General features: G+C 39.5%; 1 protein-coding gene across 2 annotated transcripts; it reads left to right on the top strand.

Moving 5' to 3' along the window:
- The first annotated feature begins 2,526 nt into the window (after positions 1-2,526).
- On the top strand, positions 2,527-18,316 carry Ccdc90b (coiled-coil domain containing 90B). 2 transcript variants are annotated; one of them, XM_090348544.1, is made up of 9 exons: positions 2,527-2,881; positions 8,060-8,179; positions 10,571-10,674; positions 12,833-12,934; positions 14,200-14,241; positions 14,323-14,394; positions 14,482-14,535; positions 15,415-15,529; positions 18,089-18,316. In XM_090348544.1, exons 1-9 carry the CDS (start codon positions 2,782-2,784, stop codon positions 18,148-18,150), a joined length of 771 nt encoding a protein of 256 aa, XP_090204670.1. In that variant the 5' UTR covers positions 2,527-2,781; the 3' UTR covers positions 18,151-18,316. The 2 variants fall into 2 exon arrangements, with proteins under 2 accessions (XP_090204670.1, XP_090204671.1); XM_090348545.1 differs by lacking the exons at positions 2,527-2,881; positions 8,060-8,179; positions 10,571-10,674 and adding an exon at positions 11,981-12,083.
- The last annotated feature ends 299 nt before the right edge of the window (positions 18,317-18,615 follow it).

Raw genomic sequence — 18,615 nt, 5'->3', positions numbered from 1 at the left:
AACTTGTAGACACTTGAGAAATGTTTCTGTTTGAAGAAAATAAGAGAGAGAAAAAGAAGTCTTAAGTCTGTGGCACAGTGTCTTCAGACAATTTGGAGGATTGAAAACCTACAGATTTTTAAATCCTGAATTGAACATGTAAAATTCCTGTAAAATGTAAAAATTGGAATATTCATTGCTATTAACCTTGAGCACAGTGACTTAGAGACACTGTATATCAGTTTTACTGATAAGACTGGATTTCATGATTGTTGTTGAACTGTGGGTTAAAACTAAAATTAGGTGAATTTTGCTTTTAAAGGATTTACTTGCTAAGAACCAACTTTGAACAGCCATGAGAGCATCAAGTAATAGATGCCAGTATAAGCAGTGCATATATTTAATTTATTAGCTTAGGATTCTGAATTCCTCAATGGAGCCTTAAATCAATGTGGTTTCAATCAATGGTTTGTTCACTTAATGGTTTCAAAACCTGTAGATAATATCAAGTAAGGAATGTACAAACAAGGTGGTATCAAACATGAGCTTTAAACTGTTTGAAGCATTATATTCATTCATTTCACAACTTGATTGTATGGCTGAGATGAGGATTTGCTGCATTATTTTTTTCAGTGGTGAACTTAAACCCTCATCCTATCCAACAGGCACATGTTAAAAGAGCATTGCTATTGGTGTTAATGGGGGAATGTGTTCCTTCATTGTACCTGGGTCTTTTGTATTGCACTCTTGATATTAAATTAAATGTGCCATCAAAAAAAAAAAAAAACAGGGCCGGGAGTTTGGCCTAGTGGTAGAGTGCTTGCCTAGCATGCACAAAGACCCGGGTTCAATTCCTCGGTACCACATACATAGAAAAAAGCTGGAACTGGTGCTGAGGCTCAAGTGGTAGAGTGCTAAGCCTTGAGAAAGTCCAAGGACAGTGCTTAGGCCCTGAGTTCAAGCCGTGGGACTGGCAAAAAAAAAAGAAAGAAAAAAAACATTAGAGGAATGAAGATAAAAGGGTCGACATTTATCAAGATGCATGCTGCTTACTCATAAATTGACATGTTGAACTGAAATGCCTTTGTATACCCATTTAAAGATAACTTTACATAAACATCGGTGGCTCATGCCTCTAATCCTAGGAGGATCACAGTTCAAAGCCAGCCCTTGCGAGGAAGTTTATGAGAGACTTTTGACCTACTCCATTTCTGGCCTGGCTCGGTTGAAACCTGGTGTTCCTCGGCTCCCAGGAGGTCACCATATTGATGCCGAACTTAGTGCAGACAGCCTATCTGCCTAGCGCACTGCATCCCAGAACTCCTGCACTCAAGCAATCCTCCGGGTTCAGCCTTCCGAGTAGCTTGGATTACAGGTGCCCAGCTATGAGACTTTTATCTCTAGTTCAACACCAAAATGCCCAAAGTGGAAGTTCAAATGGTCCAACAATTCTACTCCTGGACATTTATCCAAAAGATTATAATCCAGGATACAGTAAAGCCACCAAGAGAACCATGTTCATCGCAGCACTATTCACCATAGCTAAGGCATGGAATCAGCCCAGATGCCCCTCAATGGACAAATAGATCAGAAAATGTCATATACATATACATGTATATATGCAATTGAATTTTATTCACCCTTCGTAAACAAAAAAATAGAAAGATTTGGGGGGAAAGTATGTTAAGTGAAGTTAGTCCCAGAGAGAGAAAGGTTGCATGTTTTCCCTTATAGATGGAAGCTAGAATTAGCTCATAAACTTCTAAGAAATATATTAGGTAGTGTGTGTGTGTGTGTGTGTTTGTGCGTGTGTGTACATTAATTGAAATATAGTTGATTGAAGGGACAATTCAACTACTGTAATCCCTTAGCTTTCTACAGGATTTGGTTTTGCAAAGTCAAAATTCAACAAAATAAACACCAGGAAATGGGTATTTGGAAGGGGTGCAGTAGAGTCAAAGGGAAAGTGGTAGATGAATGAAGGGGAGGGGGAGAGAATTCAGGCAAGAATTCATATAGTCTGCTGTGTATGGTGGCTCACGCCTGTAATCCTAGCTACTGAGGAGGCTGAGATCTGAGGATCATGGTTCAAAGACAGTCTGCACTAAAGTCTGAGAGACTTATCTCCAATTAACCACCAGAAAACCAGAAGTGGCACTGTGGCTCAAGGGATAGGGCGGTAGCCTTGAGCTGAAGAGGTCAGGGACAATGTCCAGGCCCAGAGTTCAAGTCCCCCAAGACCAAAACTAACAATAATTCATACAGTTTACAAAATTAGGAAAGGTGAGGAAAGGAAACAAGTCTAGAGGAGCTGAGCTCTAAGAGGAATCGATAAAAAAGCATAGTCTCAAGAAGCAGGACTACAAACAATAAAACAGGTGGTCCTCCAAAACACCAGAGGGTGATACAGCTACAACTCGCCACCTGGTTCTGAAGTCTCCATGGCCAAGACTACAAGTCCCAGCATGCTATGCGGCTACGTACAGCACTAACACACACACACACACACGCACACACACAGCGTGAATGGCCGCCAGCTGGTTGAAGATGGGGAGGTGGAAGAAGCGAAACGACTGGTAAACTGTAGAAAAAGCGAACCGTGCTAGTGAACTGTGAGTCGGTCTATGAAGAGGCCTGGCTTTCGTGGGAGCCCAGCTCGAATTTCCGCCGGAAGTAGGTTTCTTGACTGACCGGAAACTACATTTCCCAGCATTCTTGTGGCGCCAGAGCCACTTTCCCCGCAGGCCAAGCGAGCGACATCCCGCCTTCGCTTCCGCCGGCCCACCGGAAAGGGCTGAGAACATGAGGAGTTACTGGGCTTGGCGGCTCCTGCGCTCGGAAGGCAGCCGGGGTCGTTGGGTTTCAACTCCCCGCGGGCGTTTCTTGCCGACCCTGCGGAGAGGTGAGAAGAGCTCTGTACCGCCGATGCCCGAGTGCCGTCTCGGGATCCGGGAGGGGTGGGTCGCGCCGTTCCGGAGGCCGGCGGAGCGGCCACGCCCTCCCCGCAGCCGGCCCGTCGCCGTCCCCAAGCTGGGCTGGGGTGGCCCGGCGGTCGCCCTCCGCGCCCCCGCAGGCCGGGGTTTCTGTCACCTGAAGCCCATAACCCCGTAGGGTCTGTTTGGAGTGTCCTGGTGGCTCTCGCAGCCTGTTGTTGTTTCGACTGTTTTATAGATGCTGGCCCAAGCGTTGGCAGTCTTGTGTTACGCAAAGGCAGCTTCTAAGTCCCTGTCAGGTCAGATCTTTATTCTCGCTTTAACTTCCAGCCTCTCACAATCACATAGTAGCGAGCACGCAGAAACATACATAGCTGACGGTGAAACACACAACAGTTTAGAACCAGTGAGCACCCCTTTTGAAGAACATTTGACTTCATCCCAGGAAAGACTTACAGCGTTTTCTGGGTTGAGTTTAGGCCTTTGATGTTTTGAAATATGAAACTAATGCCTCAAAGTAGGCATCTCACACCAACCTTAGCATTATCTTTTTACCTTCCTGAATCTCTCATGCCAGATAAACTGAATCCTACCGTGTACCCAAACAGAGCTCTTCCACCTACAAGCTACTGATGCTCTTTTAATTCACACCAGCAACAGTTGCAGTTAAAGAGAGCACTTGTTGATCCTACCTTTGTAAGACTGCTCTTTAGCTTGTCTTTCTTTTTTGAGTGTTTTAACAGACATATGTACATACATACATAATACACACACTCTGATGCAATTTAAAAAAAAACCCACAGTGTATAAATGTTAATGTTTTAATGCAACTGTTTTCTTATTTGAGCCTTAATATCCTTATAGAATCTTTTTTTTTTTTTTTGGTTAGTCTAGGGTTTGAACTCTGGCCCTGGGTGCTGTCCCTGAGCTCTTCAGCTCAAGGCTACCACCCTACCCCTTGAGGCACAGTGCCACTTTCCATTTTCTAGTGGCTAATTGGAGATAAGAGTCTCACAGACTTCAGTGTCCCGGCTGGCTTTGAACCGGGATCCTCAGATCTCAGCCTCCAGAGTAGCTAGGATTACTGGCATGAGCTACAGGCCCCTGGCTCTTACAGAATCTTTTAAGTCTCTTCACAGTACACACTTGTATCCCTCTTCACTAGTAAGCAAATATCTACCAAATACTTACAATGTGCAAGTAGTATGAACCTGCCTAATGTCAAAGAATTTAAAAACTTATCTTCAAGCTGGGCATGGTGGCTCACATCTGTAATCCTAGCTACTCAGGAGGCTGAGATCTGAGGATCAAGGTTCAAAGCTAGCCCAGGCACAAAAGGGGAAAGTGGGGCTTGGCTCAAGGGTAGTGCAGTAGCCTTGAGCTGAAGCACTCAGGGACAGAGCCCAGGCTAAGTTCAAGCCCCATGATGCACCAAAAAAAAAAAAAAAAGCCAACAACAACAACAACTTTTATCTCCAATCCATGAAGAACCTTATTTATCTGATTCCCTTTTAAAAATGCATCAGTGGGGACTGGGAGTTTGGCCTAGTGGTAGAGTGCTTGCCTAGCATGCACGAAGACCCATCATTCTCAGAGCTCAGCCTCCTGAGTAACTAGGATTACAGGTATGAGTCACTGCCACCTGAATTTCTGAGCACAATGAGTTCTACATATCATTCTATATATCAACTAAACATAGGAATGGTAAAGATATCCTATGCTTTGGTGAATTTTGCTCTAGTCCTATATGAATTTTACGATAGCTCCAATAACATTCCCAAATGTTACTCCTTTAGTATCTTGATAACACACACCCAAACACACACAGCCTTAGAAGCCAGGTACACACTACTTAGGCTAAAACAGGAGGATGATTTGACTCCTGGAATTGAAGGCCAACACAGCAGATCCCCTTTTCAAAGTCAAAACATCATTAAACCCACAGCCTTGTTCATCATTGTACAGACAATGCCAAACACAGTATCTTTCAACAAATATCTTTGGAGTATCTAGAATCCGCTTAGGCACTGGGGATTCAATAATGAGCAAGAACAAATGTGATTTCTACCCTCAAGGATTATTTTAGCTCAGGATTATCAGATTTCCTGTAATATATCAGCATTCCGGTAATACCAAGTACTCAGGAAGCTTATAAGTACTAGTGAAAATAGCCAAACATAAATCCACAAATCAATAAGCAATATTCTAATTAAACTGTCTAGTTTATACAGCAGATGGTGATCACTTGAGGGCAATAGTTGGCTGACCCCTGGACTAGTGGAGGAAGTTAATTTGTGGCCATATAATATGTGAAAGTTGACCACACAAATACTACAGGGTCCCGTGAAAGACAATGAAAAAAGACCTGACCTAGAATCTTGACACTCTTTAGTGGAGGAGACATTGGGATTATATTCTGTACAAAAGAAAAGAAGGATTTTCTGAGTAGAAGATCAAAAAAAAAGGAGAAAGGTCCCAAGAAGAGAAAGCATGTGGCCTATATATAGAACTAAAAGCAAAATGGGACATGAGATGTTATGCAAAAAAAAATACTACAAAGCTAACGTCTTCCAAAGATCAGCTTTCCTACTAAACTTGTGAGTTAATATGTTGGCTAAAGTTAGAGGAACTGCTAATTCACTGACCCAAAACTAATATTTTCCTAGTCCATAAAGGATTTGTTAGTACACATGAAATTGCGTAAGTATATTGAATTGTTTTTCTAAACAAAGAGTGAACTAGTCAGAAAGGTGCTAAATCCATTACTCCTAGTGCAATTGCTACTGTAACTATTGAAATCCCCCTTTTCCCTGTAATTTTTCTTCCCCTTCCTACTTCAGTTCACACACTGATGCACAAAGACGTGTAATGCTTCTAGATGTCACTCAAGCCAAAAAGACTGACTGTGCTATTATGTGTTGCAAAACAACACAGCTACTTACATACCTCTTTGGTTATATAGAATACTTCTGAGTAGCCAGGCACTGATGGCTTGTAATCTTAGCTATTCTGAAGGCTAAGATCTGAGAAGAGCAGTTCAAAGCCAGCAACAAAGTCTGTGAGCCTCATCACCAATTAAACCACAGAAAACCAGAAGTGGGTCTTGGCTCAAAGTGGTAGAGAATTGGCCCTAAGCAAAAGAGCTCAGGGACACACTACCCAAGCCTTTAGTTCAAGCCCCACAATTGACCCAAAAAAAAAAAAAAAAAAATCTGAGTATCTCTGTAAAATTAGTGAGGACATCATGTATGTCTGGTTTTATGTGCCTAGCACATAGCCTGACATTTAGTAGATATTAACAAAGAAATAATACTGTAGTTATATTATTTAAGTACTTACACATTTAAGGTACCTAAATACAAGGATAGATAAGTGAAAACATAAGGTGATAGAGAATGAGTCAGAAAGACCGAAATCTGAACCCTATGGTCACTGGCTCTGTGACCTTAGGCAAACCATTTTCCTTTCCTTGGTGAAATTTCTATCTTGGTAGTATATATCTTGTATAACAATAGAACATAATTCATTATAATAACTATTTAGGCAGAATTTTCTCCCAAGCAAATTCTTAAAATAAAATTCATCAGCAATATAAAAAGGGGTTAGACTAAGTATAAGTTAAAATATGGGAATTTACTGAAACAGAACAAGAAGTGTTATTTCAAAAGTAAGAAATGTTTGTTAGGGAACTTGTATTGACATCAGTGACTGCTCCAGGATTTAAAATCAAATTCATTGATTTTATAGTAAAATATTGTGATCTGATTATATGCCAAAGTATTATTGTGGGTTCTAAAAATATAATAATGTTAAACATAGTCAAGGCACTTACATTCTGATTCAGAGTCAAACAACAAATAGATTATGTAAAAAGAGTAAAAGAGTAGAATGTTATTAATATATATGTATATATATTTATAGTACTCTGAGAAACTTCTGAGCAGTGAAAGAAATTAGGCAGTTTCTGTTCTTTCCATAATATGAAAGTTGAGACAATGATGTATTAAGGATTTGATATTTGCAATATTACAATTATAGAACAAATTTTAATGAAACCCTTCTAACAGCCATAATTTAAAAAAGGAAACATTTATTAGATGTTTTCTTCATACAGAATAATGTCAGATTTTTCATGTAAAAGAGGGGCCCAGCCAAGTCCCCTTTTTTTGTAGTGGTAGGACTTGAACTCTGGGCCTGGGACTTGAATTCTGAGTTCTTTAGCTCAAGGCTATAAAGGCTACTGCCTTACCCTTTGAGCCACAGCACCACTTCCACTTTTCTGATGGTTAATTGGAGATAAGAGTCTTACGGACTTCAGTGCTTTGGCTGGCTTTGAACCGTGGTCCTCAAATCTCAGCCTCCTGAGTAGCTAGGGTTACAGGCATAAGCTACCTCACCTGGCTCCAAGTTCCTTCGTTTTTTTTTGTTTTTTTTTTTTTTTTTGCCAGTCCTGGGCTTGAGCTCAGGGCCTGAGCACTGTCCTTGGACTTTCTCAAGGCTAGAGCTCTACCACTTGAGCCTCAGCACCACTTCCGGCTTTTTTCTATATGTGGTACCGAGGAATCGAACCCGGGTCTTCATGCATGTTTGACAAGCACTTTAACCACTAGGCCAAATTCCCGGCCCCATCCAAGTTCCTTCTTAAGAAGCATTATTGTCTCTCATCTCCTTTGCTGTCCCTTGGTTATCTCATATTGGTATAGTATCTCACTTTGTTATCTGATATATTGAATTTATTTGTATTTGGATATTTGAAATTTGATAGGGAAGGGGGGAAAACCAAGACGGGTGGGGGGTGTGGGGGGGGAGGGAAACGGGTACCAAGACATGTGAAAGGGTATCAATGTATGTGAATTAATGCACCTTCTATCTGGCAAATATCATGTAACCCTTTTACTAATTACAATTTAAAAAAATAAGTTTAAAAAAAAAAGAAGCATTATTTCTTAAGTATCTTTCTAGCTAACAAATTTTTATCAAATGTCAGGCTGTGTGCTGGCACAGGGGATAAAATGAATGAAACTAGACAGAACTGATATCCTCACTAGTTTACAGACTAGTAAACAGAAAACATAGATGGAGAAAAAAAGTGTGATTTATTGATTGATAAATTATAAGAAACTTACGGCTTTGTCTTCCTGTTGCAGATTTCTTGACCACTACAACCAAGGAAGGATATGATAGAAGACCAGTAGACATAACTCCTTTAGAACAGAGGAAATTAACTTTTGATACCCATGCACTGGTTCAGGACTTGGAAACTCATGGTAAGAAATACAAACACGTCTTGGGAGGAGAAAATAGCACTTATAAATTACCAAGTCAAGACATTATTGCTATTGTGAACAATTAAGAGTAACTAATAAGAAGTACCATCCAGGGGTGGGGAAGGTGGCTTAGTGATAAGAGTGCTTGCCTCACATCCATGAAGCCTACCACATAAACAGAAATGGTGCTGTGGCTCACATGATAGAGCTCTAGCCTTGAGAAAGCCCAAGGACAGTGCTCAGGCCCTGAGTTCAAGCCCCAGGACTGGCCAAATGTAAAAAAAGGTACCATCCATACAGTGGAATCTCTTACAATCATTATTTCAACAGTATTTACTGATACTGGAAATGCTCGAGATATGTTCATTTTAAAAAGAATTGTTTGAATATGACCAGGCACACATGGCTCATGATTGTAATCCTAACTATTCAGGAAGCTAAGATTTCAGGATCACCCTTCAAATCAAGCCCAAACAGAAGAGTGTAAGACTTTTATCTCCAATTAATCAGAAAAAAAAGCTACAAGTGGAGCTGTAGCTCAAGTGGCAGAGCATATTCTTGGGCAAAGAGTGCTCCAGGAACAGTGCCCAGGCCCAGAATTCAAGCCCAAAGATCAGCACAACTAATAATAATCATTTGTAAAAAATTTACTAGTTATTGGGGCTGGAAGTGTGGCATAATGGTAGAGTGCTTGCCTAGCATGCACAAAGCCCTAGTTCAGTTCTGCAGTATACATACATAGAAAAAGCCATGGTTCAAGTGGTAGAGCACTAGCCCTGAGAAAGCTCCAAGTACAGTATTCTTCCCCTGAGTTCAATCTCTAGGACTGACAAAAAAAAAAAAAAAAAAAATTACCAGTCAAAAATGAAAGGCTCTCGGGCCGGGAGTTTGGCCTAGTGGTTAAAGTGCTTGCCTAGCATGCATGAAGACCCAGGTTCGATTCCTCGGTACCACATACATAGAAAAAAGCCAGAAGTGGTGCTGAGGCTCAAGTGGTAGAGCTCTAGCCTTGAGAAAAGCCAAGGGCAGTGCTCAGGCCCTGAGCTCAAGCTCAGGACTGGCAAAAAAAAAAAAAAAAAAATGAAAGGCTCTCTAAGATATGGAAGCCAGAGATTTATCTTGTGTGATCGTTGTTCATAATGGACTAGGTTATTTCTCTTCTCTTCTTTTGTTGCCCTTTGGTTAATCTCATATTATTATTATATCTGACTTCATTACCTGGTATAGGTTTATTTGAAATAGGAAAGGGAACGGAAAACAAGATGATTGAGAGGGGGTGGGAGGAGAAAAATGGGGACAAAAACATGAGAAGGGGTATCAATGTGTGAGAAGTAATGCACCTACTACCTGGCGAATATAACTGTAACTCCTCCATACATTACCCCGACAATAAAAAAAAAAACAAAACTAGAACTTCTAAAGAATAAAATACCTTAATTCCTCTTCAGCTCAAGGCTACCGCCCTACTCTTGAGCCAATCCCCACTTCTCATTTTCTAGAGGTTAATTGGAGATAAGTCTCAAATCCTTTAGGGCCAGTCTGGCTTTGAAACTTGATCCTCAAATCTCAGCCTCCTGACTAGCTAGGATTACAGGCTTGAATCACTGTGCCCAGCTTCAGTTTTATTTTTTAATAGACAAAGACAATATAAATAAGCAGCATGAAGAAAAATTACTGCAAATAACCAAAAGTAACCAACCAAGGAAATACAAATTTAGGTATAAATTTGACATCAATGCTGTCTTAAGCCAAGTCTGTACTCAAATTGTAAAAAGAGTAATATCCAATCTTGCTATAGATATGGGAGATGTATGAATTTTTTTTGCTAGTCCTGGGCCTTGAACTCAGGGCCTGGGTGCTGTCCTTGGGCTTTCTCAAGGCTAGAGCTCTACCACTTGAGCCCCAGCACCATTTCTGTCTTTTTTCTATGTATGTGGTACCGAGAAATCGAACCGAGGTCTTTGTGCATGCTAGGCAAGCACTCTACCACTAGGCTAAACCTGCCCGAAAATTTAAAATTATACAGTACTGCTGGTGGCTCACAATCATAATCCTAGTACTCAGGAGGCGGAGGTCAGAGATCAAAGCCATTCTGAGTAGAAGAGTCCATGAGATCCTTACCTCTAGTTAACCAAAAGGAGAAAAAAAAAAAAAGAAAATGGAGCTAAGGTGGTAGAGTGGTAGCCTTGAACACAAAAGCTTGGGAACATTGCCCAGGCCTTCAAGTCAAGCCCTACAACTGACAAAAAAAAATTATAGAGTACATTTAGAGAGCAATTTAACATGTCATTTTTAATGTTCATTATTTTAAAATGTAACAGTTTAAGAGTAGAAAAACATTAGTCTCCTGATGGGGATATGCATATTTTTAAAATATAAATATACCTACAGGATTTGACAAAGCACAAGCAGAAACAATTGTATCAGCATTAAGCACCTTAACAAATGTGAGCCTGGATAGTATCTACAAGGAAATGGTCACTCAAGCTCAACAGGTAATATACTTTCTTTTTTTTTTTTTTAACCCTTCTAACAGTTAAATGACTTGAGGAAGGAGTGAGGAGACCTTTGGTAAACTCAGTATACCATCAAGATTACAGCAATACAAAGAATGGAATTTTGCAGTCTTTCATTATGTGAAATGCATGTATTATTTGATTAACAGTAAACTGTTAGTGGAACAACATTTCCCCTGTGGAAATCTCAACACAGTAGAAGACATAATCTTTCTGTATAATACTGCTATCATTTGTATTTGTATAATTTTCAGTCTTTCAAACTAAAAAAGGCACTATCAGGATGGGGAAAGACTACATTGAAAGCCTAGAAAACATGTTTTAATTGATTTGTTTGCAAATTATTAGTCTCAAATTGCACTCCTTACCAAGACATAAGAGGCACATTGATAATTCTCATGTACAGTTTAGTCTCATTAAGACCTGGTTTCGATTCCTTGGTACCACATACATAGAAAAAAGCTGGAAATGGTGTATAGTTCAAGTGGTAGAGCTCTAGCCTTGAAGAAGACCAAGGACAGTGCTCAGGTCCTGAGTTCAAGGCCAAGGACTGACAAAAAAAAATAAATAAATAAAAAGCTTAAGGAGTTTAAGTAGAATTCATATCTATCACCAAACAGATTTAAGGAGCAGGGCGAGGTGGCTCACACCTGCAATCCTAGCTACACGGGAAGCTGAGATCTAAGAATCTCAGTTCAAAGCTAGCCTGGGCACTAAAGACTGTGAGACTCTTATCCCTGATTAACCACTAGAAAACCAGAAATGGGGGCTGGGAGTTTGGCCTAGTGGTAGAGTGCTTGCCTAGCATGCACAAAGACCTGGGTTCGATTCCTCGGTACCATATACATAGAAAAAAAAGGTGGAAGTGATGCTGTGGCTCTAGTGGTAGAGCTCTAGCCCTGAGAAAGCCTAAGGATAGTGCTTAGGCCCTGAGTTCAAGGCCCAGGACTGGCAAAAAAAAGAAAGAAAGAAAAAACAAACCAGAAGTGGCGCTGTGGATCAAGGGGTAAGGCAGTAGCCTTAAGCTAAAGAGCTCAGCAACAACACCCAGGCCCAGGGGTAGGGTGGTAGCCTGAGCTGAAGAGCTCAGGGACAGTGCTCAGGCCCAGAGTTCAAGCCTCATGACTCACCGGAAAAAAATAAAAAAGAAAGAAAGATGGAACTAAAGTCTGGAGCAATCAAGTTACCAAACTACCTATATTGTCATGTCACAGTGAGCTCTGTTCACTGTGAACAATGTGTAAAAGCTCCACAAAATTTACCAGTCATAACAGTAGGTTTGCTGCTTAATAATGAAATATATTTTCCCTCTAATCTTTTTGAAGATAGGCACCTGTGCTATTTTGGAAACTTTTTGATTAAAAGATGTACTTAAATGAAGAATTAAGGTGATTAACTAGTTCTATTTTAACAATGAGGAGACCAAAGAAACTAGTCCAAAAACTCACAGAAATAGCAGTTTGGGTTTGAACCCAGCCGGCCTAATTTCAAAACTCATCTTTTTCTTGTCAGTTGTGGGGCTTGAACTCAGGGCCTGGGCACTGTCCCTGAGCTCTTTTACCAAAGCTAATGCACTACCACTTTGAGCCTCATCTCTACTTCCTGTTTTTCAGTGGTTAATTGAAGATAAAAGACTGACAGGACTTTTCTGCCAGGCCTGGCTTTGAACCACAATCCTCAGATCTCAGCCTCTTAAGAAGCTAGGATTATAGGTGTGAGCTACTAGCACTCAGCCATAACTCACACTTTTAACTTTCAGGAGATTCTCATAAATACATTGAAGATGTATTTATTCAACCCACTACCCTTTGGAGGCTTAAGGTGATCCTTGGTCAATTATTATTGCTTCTGTTACCTAAAGTCACAGTGAGATTAAGGATTCTCTTATTTGGGCTTTGTTGTTTGGTTTATAAACCCTGTTATACAGGATCCTTTTCAGTGTTACAGACATTTTCTTTTGGGGATAGGGAGGGGGAAGACTAATGATACATCAGTAAGCTGTCTAATTTTTAAAAATTGACTGGTAGCAGTTATATTTTAATACTTAACTAAGCAACAATATTCCTTGTAGCATGTTAACCTATTAAGTTTCATTAAAACAACCCAAAATATAAGGTCATTGTATTTTGTTTTTTAGGAAATAACAGTACAACAACTGATGGCTCATTTAGATTCCATCAGGAAAGACATGGTCATCCTAGAGAAGAGTGAATTTGCAAACCTAAGAGCAGAGAATGAGGTGATATAATTGCTAATAAAAATAATTGATCTCAGGGCCAGGGATTTGGCCTAGTAATAGAGTGCTTGCCTAGCATGCCCTACACCTGGGTTCAATTCTTTGGTACCGTATACATAGAAAAAAAGCTGGAAGTGGTGTTGTGGCTCAAGTGGTAGAGCTCTAGCCTTGAGGAAATCCAAGGACAGTGCTCAGGCCCTGAGCTCAAGCCCAGGACTGGCAAAAAAAAAAAAAAAAGAAAAGAAAAAAAAAAAAAAAAGCCAGAAGTGGTTCTGTGAGTCAAGTGGTAGAGCTCTAGCTTTGAGAAAGCCCAAGGACAGTGCTTAGACCCTGAGTTCAAGCCCCAGTATTGGGGAGGGGGGGGGGAGAAACTGACCTCAAAGTGTCTTGGTATTTTAATGAAACTAAATAACTTTACATAATTATTTAACAAGTTTTAGATTAAAAGTATACAATTACCAGCCAGGCACGGTTCCTCATGCCTGTAATCCTAGCTACTCAGGAGGCTGAGATCTGAGGATCAAGTTCAAAGCCAGCCCAGGCACAGAAGGACCTGAAACTCTTATCTCCAATTAACCTCTAGAAAATGGGAAGTGGGGCTTGGCTCAAGGGTCGGGCGGTAGCCTTGAGCTGAAAAGTTTAGGAATAGCTCCCAGGCCAGGCCAAGTTCAAGAAGCCCCACAACCTACCAAAAAAAAAAAAAAATATATATATATATATATATATATATATATATATATATATACACACACACACTTACCTAACCTATCTGTATAAGTCAGTTCCTTACATACCTAAGGATAGCACATAAAAGGAAAAACCTTGGAGACTTATACAATGTATAGTTTCTAACACAGCTCATCATAGAATATCCCTAAAGTTGAAAACAGTGTGATATTTCTCACTTTGATCCCATACAATTTCTTTATCACTTAAAGAGAACATTTCAGTCAGAAAATTTTCACTAACAAGTATTTTTAAGTTTGTAAAGTCACATTTCTTAAATGCCAAGACATAAATGCGTTGTCTAGTATTTTGCTCACGGGAATTACTTCCTGAGTACTGTGGCTTGTTCTTTTTCACTTTAGTCTGTATTAGAAATCCATAGGTGTCCCCTTTGAGCATTAGGTGACAGAGAGCCTATCAGCCACAAGACCCTGAGCTCAAACCCTAACCTAGTATTTGAACTGCTAGTTTCATATTTTGTAAATAAATAGCATTGTGATTTTTTGTTTGGTACTAATTACATGTAATTTTCTTTTGTTTAGAAAATGAAAATTGAGTTAGACCAGGTTAAGCAGCAACTGATGGTAAATGAAAATTTTTGCACTTAATTTGAGAACAAATACTCATTACAAGATTATTTCAGAAATAATTTTGTTATTTTAAAGCATGAAACTAGCAGAATCAGAGCGGATAATAAACTGGACATCAATCTCGAAAGGAGCCGAGTAACAGACATGGTAATATGCTTTCAAATGTTCTTTCTTGGTTCTTTTTCCAGTCTTTTTTTTTTTCCTTTTAAACTCCTGCTGCTTTGTGTCCCTTAGTTTACAGACCAAGAAAAGCAACTTATGGAAGCAACCACAGAATTCACCAAAAAGGTAAGGTTATATATAAAAATATCTCTTCCATATACTTTCTGAGATCCTATATATTCTCTCTCCTTTCTGATCAATGATATCAGAAACAAGGAAACTTGTTTCCCACTTGTAATTGCACATGCTTAGGTAGGTAGGTAGTCTTGTGAGGTTTCTAGTAAAATAGGCCAGAAATGTGATAATCCGAAGATCTCCCGATATGAAAATTGAGGAATGTGATTTGTCAGGTGGCAGTGCTTAGTGGGTTTTCTTTCTTATTTCTATTTCTTGGACTTCATTTTGGTAAATATTTTATATGATTGGATGCATATAAGCATTGCATCTTTGTGTTCCTCCCCAAAGATATCCAATCCCCTTTGGGTCTGTGTGAGTGCCCAGAGTCCTATATAATTTATCATGTCCTGATGTATTTCACTTAGACATGTGATAAGAAACATACAGCATTTGTCTCTCTGAGCTTGGCTTACCTTACTTAACATAATTTGTTCTAGGTCCATCCATTTCCCTGAAAATGGCATATTATTTTTTCTAATGAGTGTGTCGATTTTTTTTTTCCCTGCCAGTCCTGAGGGGCTTGAGCTCAGAGCCTGAGCACTGTCCTACTGTCCTTAAGCTTTCTCAAGGCTAGAGCTCTACCACTTGAGCCAGAGCACCATTTCTGGCTTTTTCTGTGTATGTGGTACCATGGAATCAAACCCCGGTCTTTGAGCTTGCTAGACAAGCACTCTACCACTAGGCCAAACTCCTGGCCCAGAATGTGTCCATTTTTATACCACTATGCTTTTATTGGATTTCATCATAAGCACATAAGTAAAAATTCCTAATGAAGTGCTTTTGTATATAATATATAGGTACAAATTTGATTCTTTATTCTTACTGCAGGATACCCACACCAAAAGTGTTATTTCAGAGACCAGTAATAAAATTGATACTGAAATTGCTTCCTTAAAAACACTGATGGAGTCTAACAAACTTGAGACCATTCGTTATCTTGCAGGTAAGACTATTTGAGAGAGAAAGGATTTGTTGTCATTGTTTTGTCTATAGTGCTTGGAAGGTTCCAATCCTAAAACATGGACAACTCTGTGACAATAATAAGAAAAGGAAAAGTACAAAATAGTACAAGGATAAACTGAGTAGTTCACAAAGTTTTTATTGCTTATGCTCTTCCTTAAAGCTTTGATTAGGGTCAGAAAGATTATTAAAGTAAAACAGGCTGTTAAAAAAAATAGCAAAGGGGGGCCGGGAGTTTAGCCTAGTGGTAGAGTGATTGCCTAGCATGCACGAGGACCCAGGTTCAATTCCTCCGTACCACATACATAGAAAAAAAGCCAGAAGTAGTGCTGTGCTCAAGTGGTAGATCTCTAGCCTTGAGAAAACTGAAGGACAGTGCTCAGGCCCTGAATCCAAGCCCAAGACTGGCAAAAAAAAAAAAAAAAAGAAAAAGAAAAGAAAAGAAAAAGAGATCAGTAAGCATCTAAAAATACCATTGCCTAGTGGTAGAGTGCTTGCCTACCATGCATGAAGACCCAGGTTCAATTCCTCGGTACCACATATACATAGAAAAAGCCAGAAATGGTGCTGTGGCACAAGTGGTAGAGCTCTAATCTTGAGAAAGCCTGAGGACAGTGCTCAAGCCCTGAGTTCAAGGCCCAGGACTGGCAAAAATAAAATAATAATAAAGTTTTAAATAGGGCTGGGAGTTTGGCCTAGTGGTAGAGTGGTTGCCTAGCATGCACAAAGACTTGGATTCGATTCCCTGGTACCAAATATATAGAAAAAGCTGGAAATGGTGCTGTAGCTCAAGTGGTAGAGCACTAGCCTTAAAGAAAGCTCAAAGACGGTGCTCAGGCCGAGTTCAGTCCCCAGGACTGGCAAAAAAAAAAAAAAAAATGGGGTTGTGCTTGTCAAGTAGGCAGTCTTACCACTTGTACCTTACTTCCTACTCACTTTGCTTTTAGTTTGTTCTCATACTTTGGGCCTGGGCTTTTTTTTTTAATACCATAATCATCCTGCTTCTACCTCTTGAATATCTGGGATTATTGATATGTACTACCATACTAGCTTAACATAAAGAAAAACAAATGTTTTCTGTCCAAAATGATATAAAAACAGTAGTATGTTTACTTCAAAAAGCTTTATGCTTTCTCTGCCTTTTCTTCCCCTTGAGACAGGGTCTCATTATGTTGCCCAGATAGGCCTCAAGTAGTTCAAAATGTGGGCAGGATAACTGTGCCCATGCTGAAAAGGCAATTCAAATTTGGGGGGGGCTAGAGCTACAATTTAGCTGAAGAGTGCTTTGCCAAGCATGTTTAATACCCCAGCACTTAAAATAACTGCTGATTTTTATGCAGGTAAGAATTTGTCTTTAAAAATGAAGGAAAAGAAAAAAGAGAAGAATTTGTCTTAAGCTGGGTGTGGTGGCTCATGCCTGTAATCCTAGCTACTCAGGAGGCTGAAATCTGAGGATCAAGGTTCAAAGCCAGCCTAGGCACTAAAGTCCATGAGACCCTTATTTCCAATTAACTACTAGGAAACTGGAAGTGGCGCTGTGGTTCTAGGGGTAGAGCAGTAGCCTTGAGCTGAAGAGCTCAGGGACAGTACCCAGGCCCAGAATTCAAGCCCCATAACAGATTTTTTTAAGAAATTCTAATTTATAGTTATTAAAATTAATTTTGAATGTTAATGACTTTGCTGTTTAAAGATTCTGAGAGACATGCATCTAAATTTTATAATTATTTTAAAATTTAAAATTATAGGAAACTTTTAAGAAAAATTGACCTTAGTCCTGCCTTTTATGAGTATCTTTAGGGGCAAGGAGCATGGCCTAGTGGCAAAGTGCTTGCCTAGCATGAACAAAGCCCTACCACATATACAGAAGAAGCCAGAAGAGAGCACTAGTCTTGAGAAAGTCCAAGGACAGTGCCCAGGCCCTGAGTTTAAGCCCCAGGACTGGCCAGAAAAAAATAAAAATAAAAAACTTTTAATTCTTAGGAGGACTATTAGAGATGTGGAGGGGATGCAAGCTAAAGGAGGGCAATGGAGGGGTAAATATAATCAAACTATGTTGTACATGAGTATACAGATATTATAAAAAATTTCTATTTCTTTGCACAATTAATATATACTAATGAAAACAGGATGTGAAACATGGGCATTGTGGTACACATCTGTAATCCCAGCATTTCAGAGACAGAAGCAAGAAGTTCATGGGTTTGAGGCCACATTGTGCGACATAGTGAATTCAAAGTTAACTTAAAGCTCATAGTGAGATACTCAGTTCTTCAAAAACCAAGTAGTAGGTTGTAACTCAGTGATAGAATACTTGCTTAGTGTGGATAAGGCCCTAGGTTCAATTACCAGTAACCTCATACCAACAGAGTGAGAAAAGCACAGAAGTCCAGAGAGAAAGAGGAAATAATATTTCATGCTTAATAGATAGAGGGTAGAAATTGCTTTCCTATGTTTTTGCTATGTAAATTGAACTAGTATCATTCTGTTATTCTCTGCAAATACTTAACCTTTAATGGAGGTTTTTGTTTTTGTTTCTCCACAGCCTCAGTATTTACTTGCCTGGCAATAGCATTGGGGGTTTACAGGTTCTGGAAGGACTCCTAACGCTCCTAACTGATGCTGCTGTTGATTTCTTAAGAGCACTGCATCTGGAAAGATTGTCTTTTGACAATGTCAGTTTAGCAAACACTTAACTACAGGATTATTCAAAGTATGAATGGACTGCTGAGAAGTATTTTAGGCATTTTGTCTTTATTTTACATGCCGTTACTATGTTGAAAAGCTATTGTCCAAAGTCTGATTTATATAAGACAGAAAGACATTTTGCCTTTGTAGTTATTTGATAGTTACAGAAATTAAACCAGAGTGTTGTGTATTTGATTTACAGCTTTGTAAATAAAATAGGGTTTTGTTGATATCTGGTACAAACCAAAAACATTCCCTCTGTACATACTGACTGGTTTAATTTTTCTAATAACTATTGCACAGTTAAATTTTTATAAAAATGCATTATAACAAAGTTTTTTTTAGATTACTGAAGTGCAGATTTTCTCTTTTTTTTGTAATGAA

The sequence above is a fragment of the Megascapheus bottae genome, chromosome 16, assembly GCF_031878675.1.
Source record: "Megascapheus bottae isolate mThoBot1 chromosome 16, mThoBot2.hap1, whole genome shotgun sequence".
NCBI classification, from domain to species: domain Eukaryota; kingdom Metazoa; phylum Chordata; class Mammalia; order Rodentia; family Geomyidae; genus Megascapheus; species Megascapheus bottae.
This window is presented reverse-complemented; position numbering and strand designations above follow the sequence as displayed.

What these genes read in the sequence shown, in the direction of transcription:
- Ccdc90b (XM_090348544.1), top strand. Translation starts at nt 2,782, where the DNA reads ATGAGGAGTTACTGGGCTTGGCGGCTCCTGCGCTCGGAAGGCAGCCGG. An exon ending in AGGTTAAGCAGCAACTGATG is followed by an intron (nt 14,242 to 14,322) that starts GTAAATGAAAAT and finishes GTTATTTTAAAG; the next exon opens with CATGAAACTAGCAGAATCAG. An exon ending in CCACAGAATTCACCAAAAAG is followed by an intron (nt 14,536 to 15,414) that starts GTAAGGTTATAT and finishes TTCTTACTGCAG; the next exon opens with GATACCCACACCAAAAGTGT.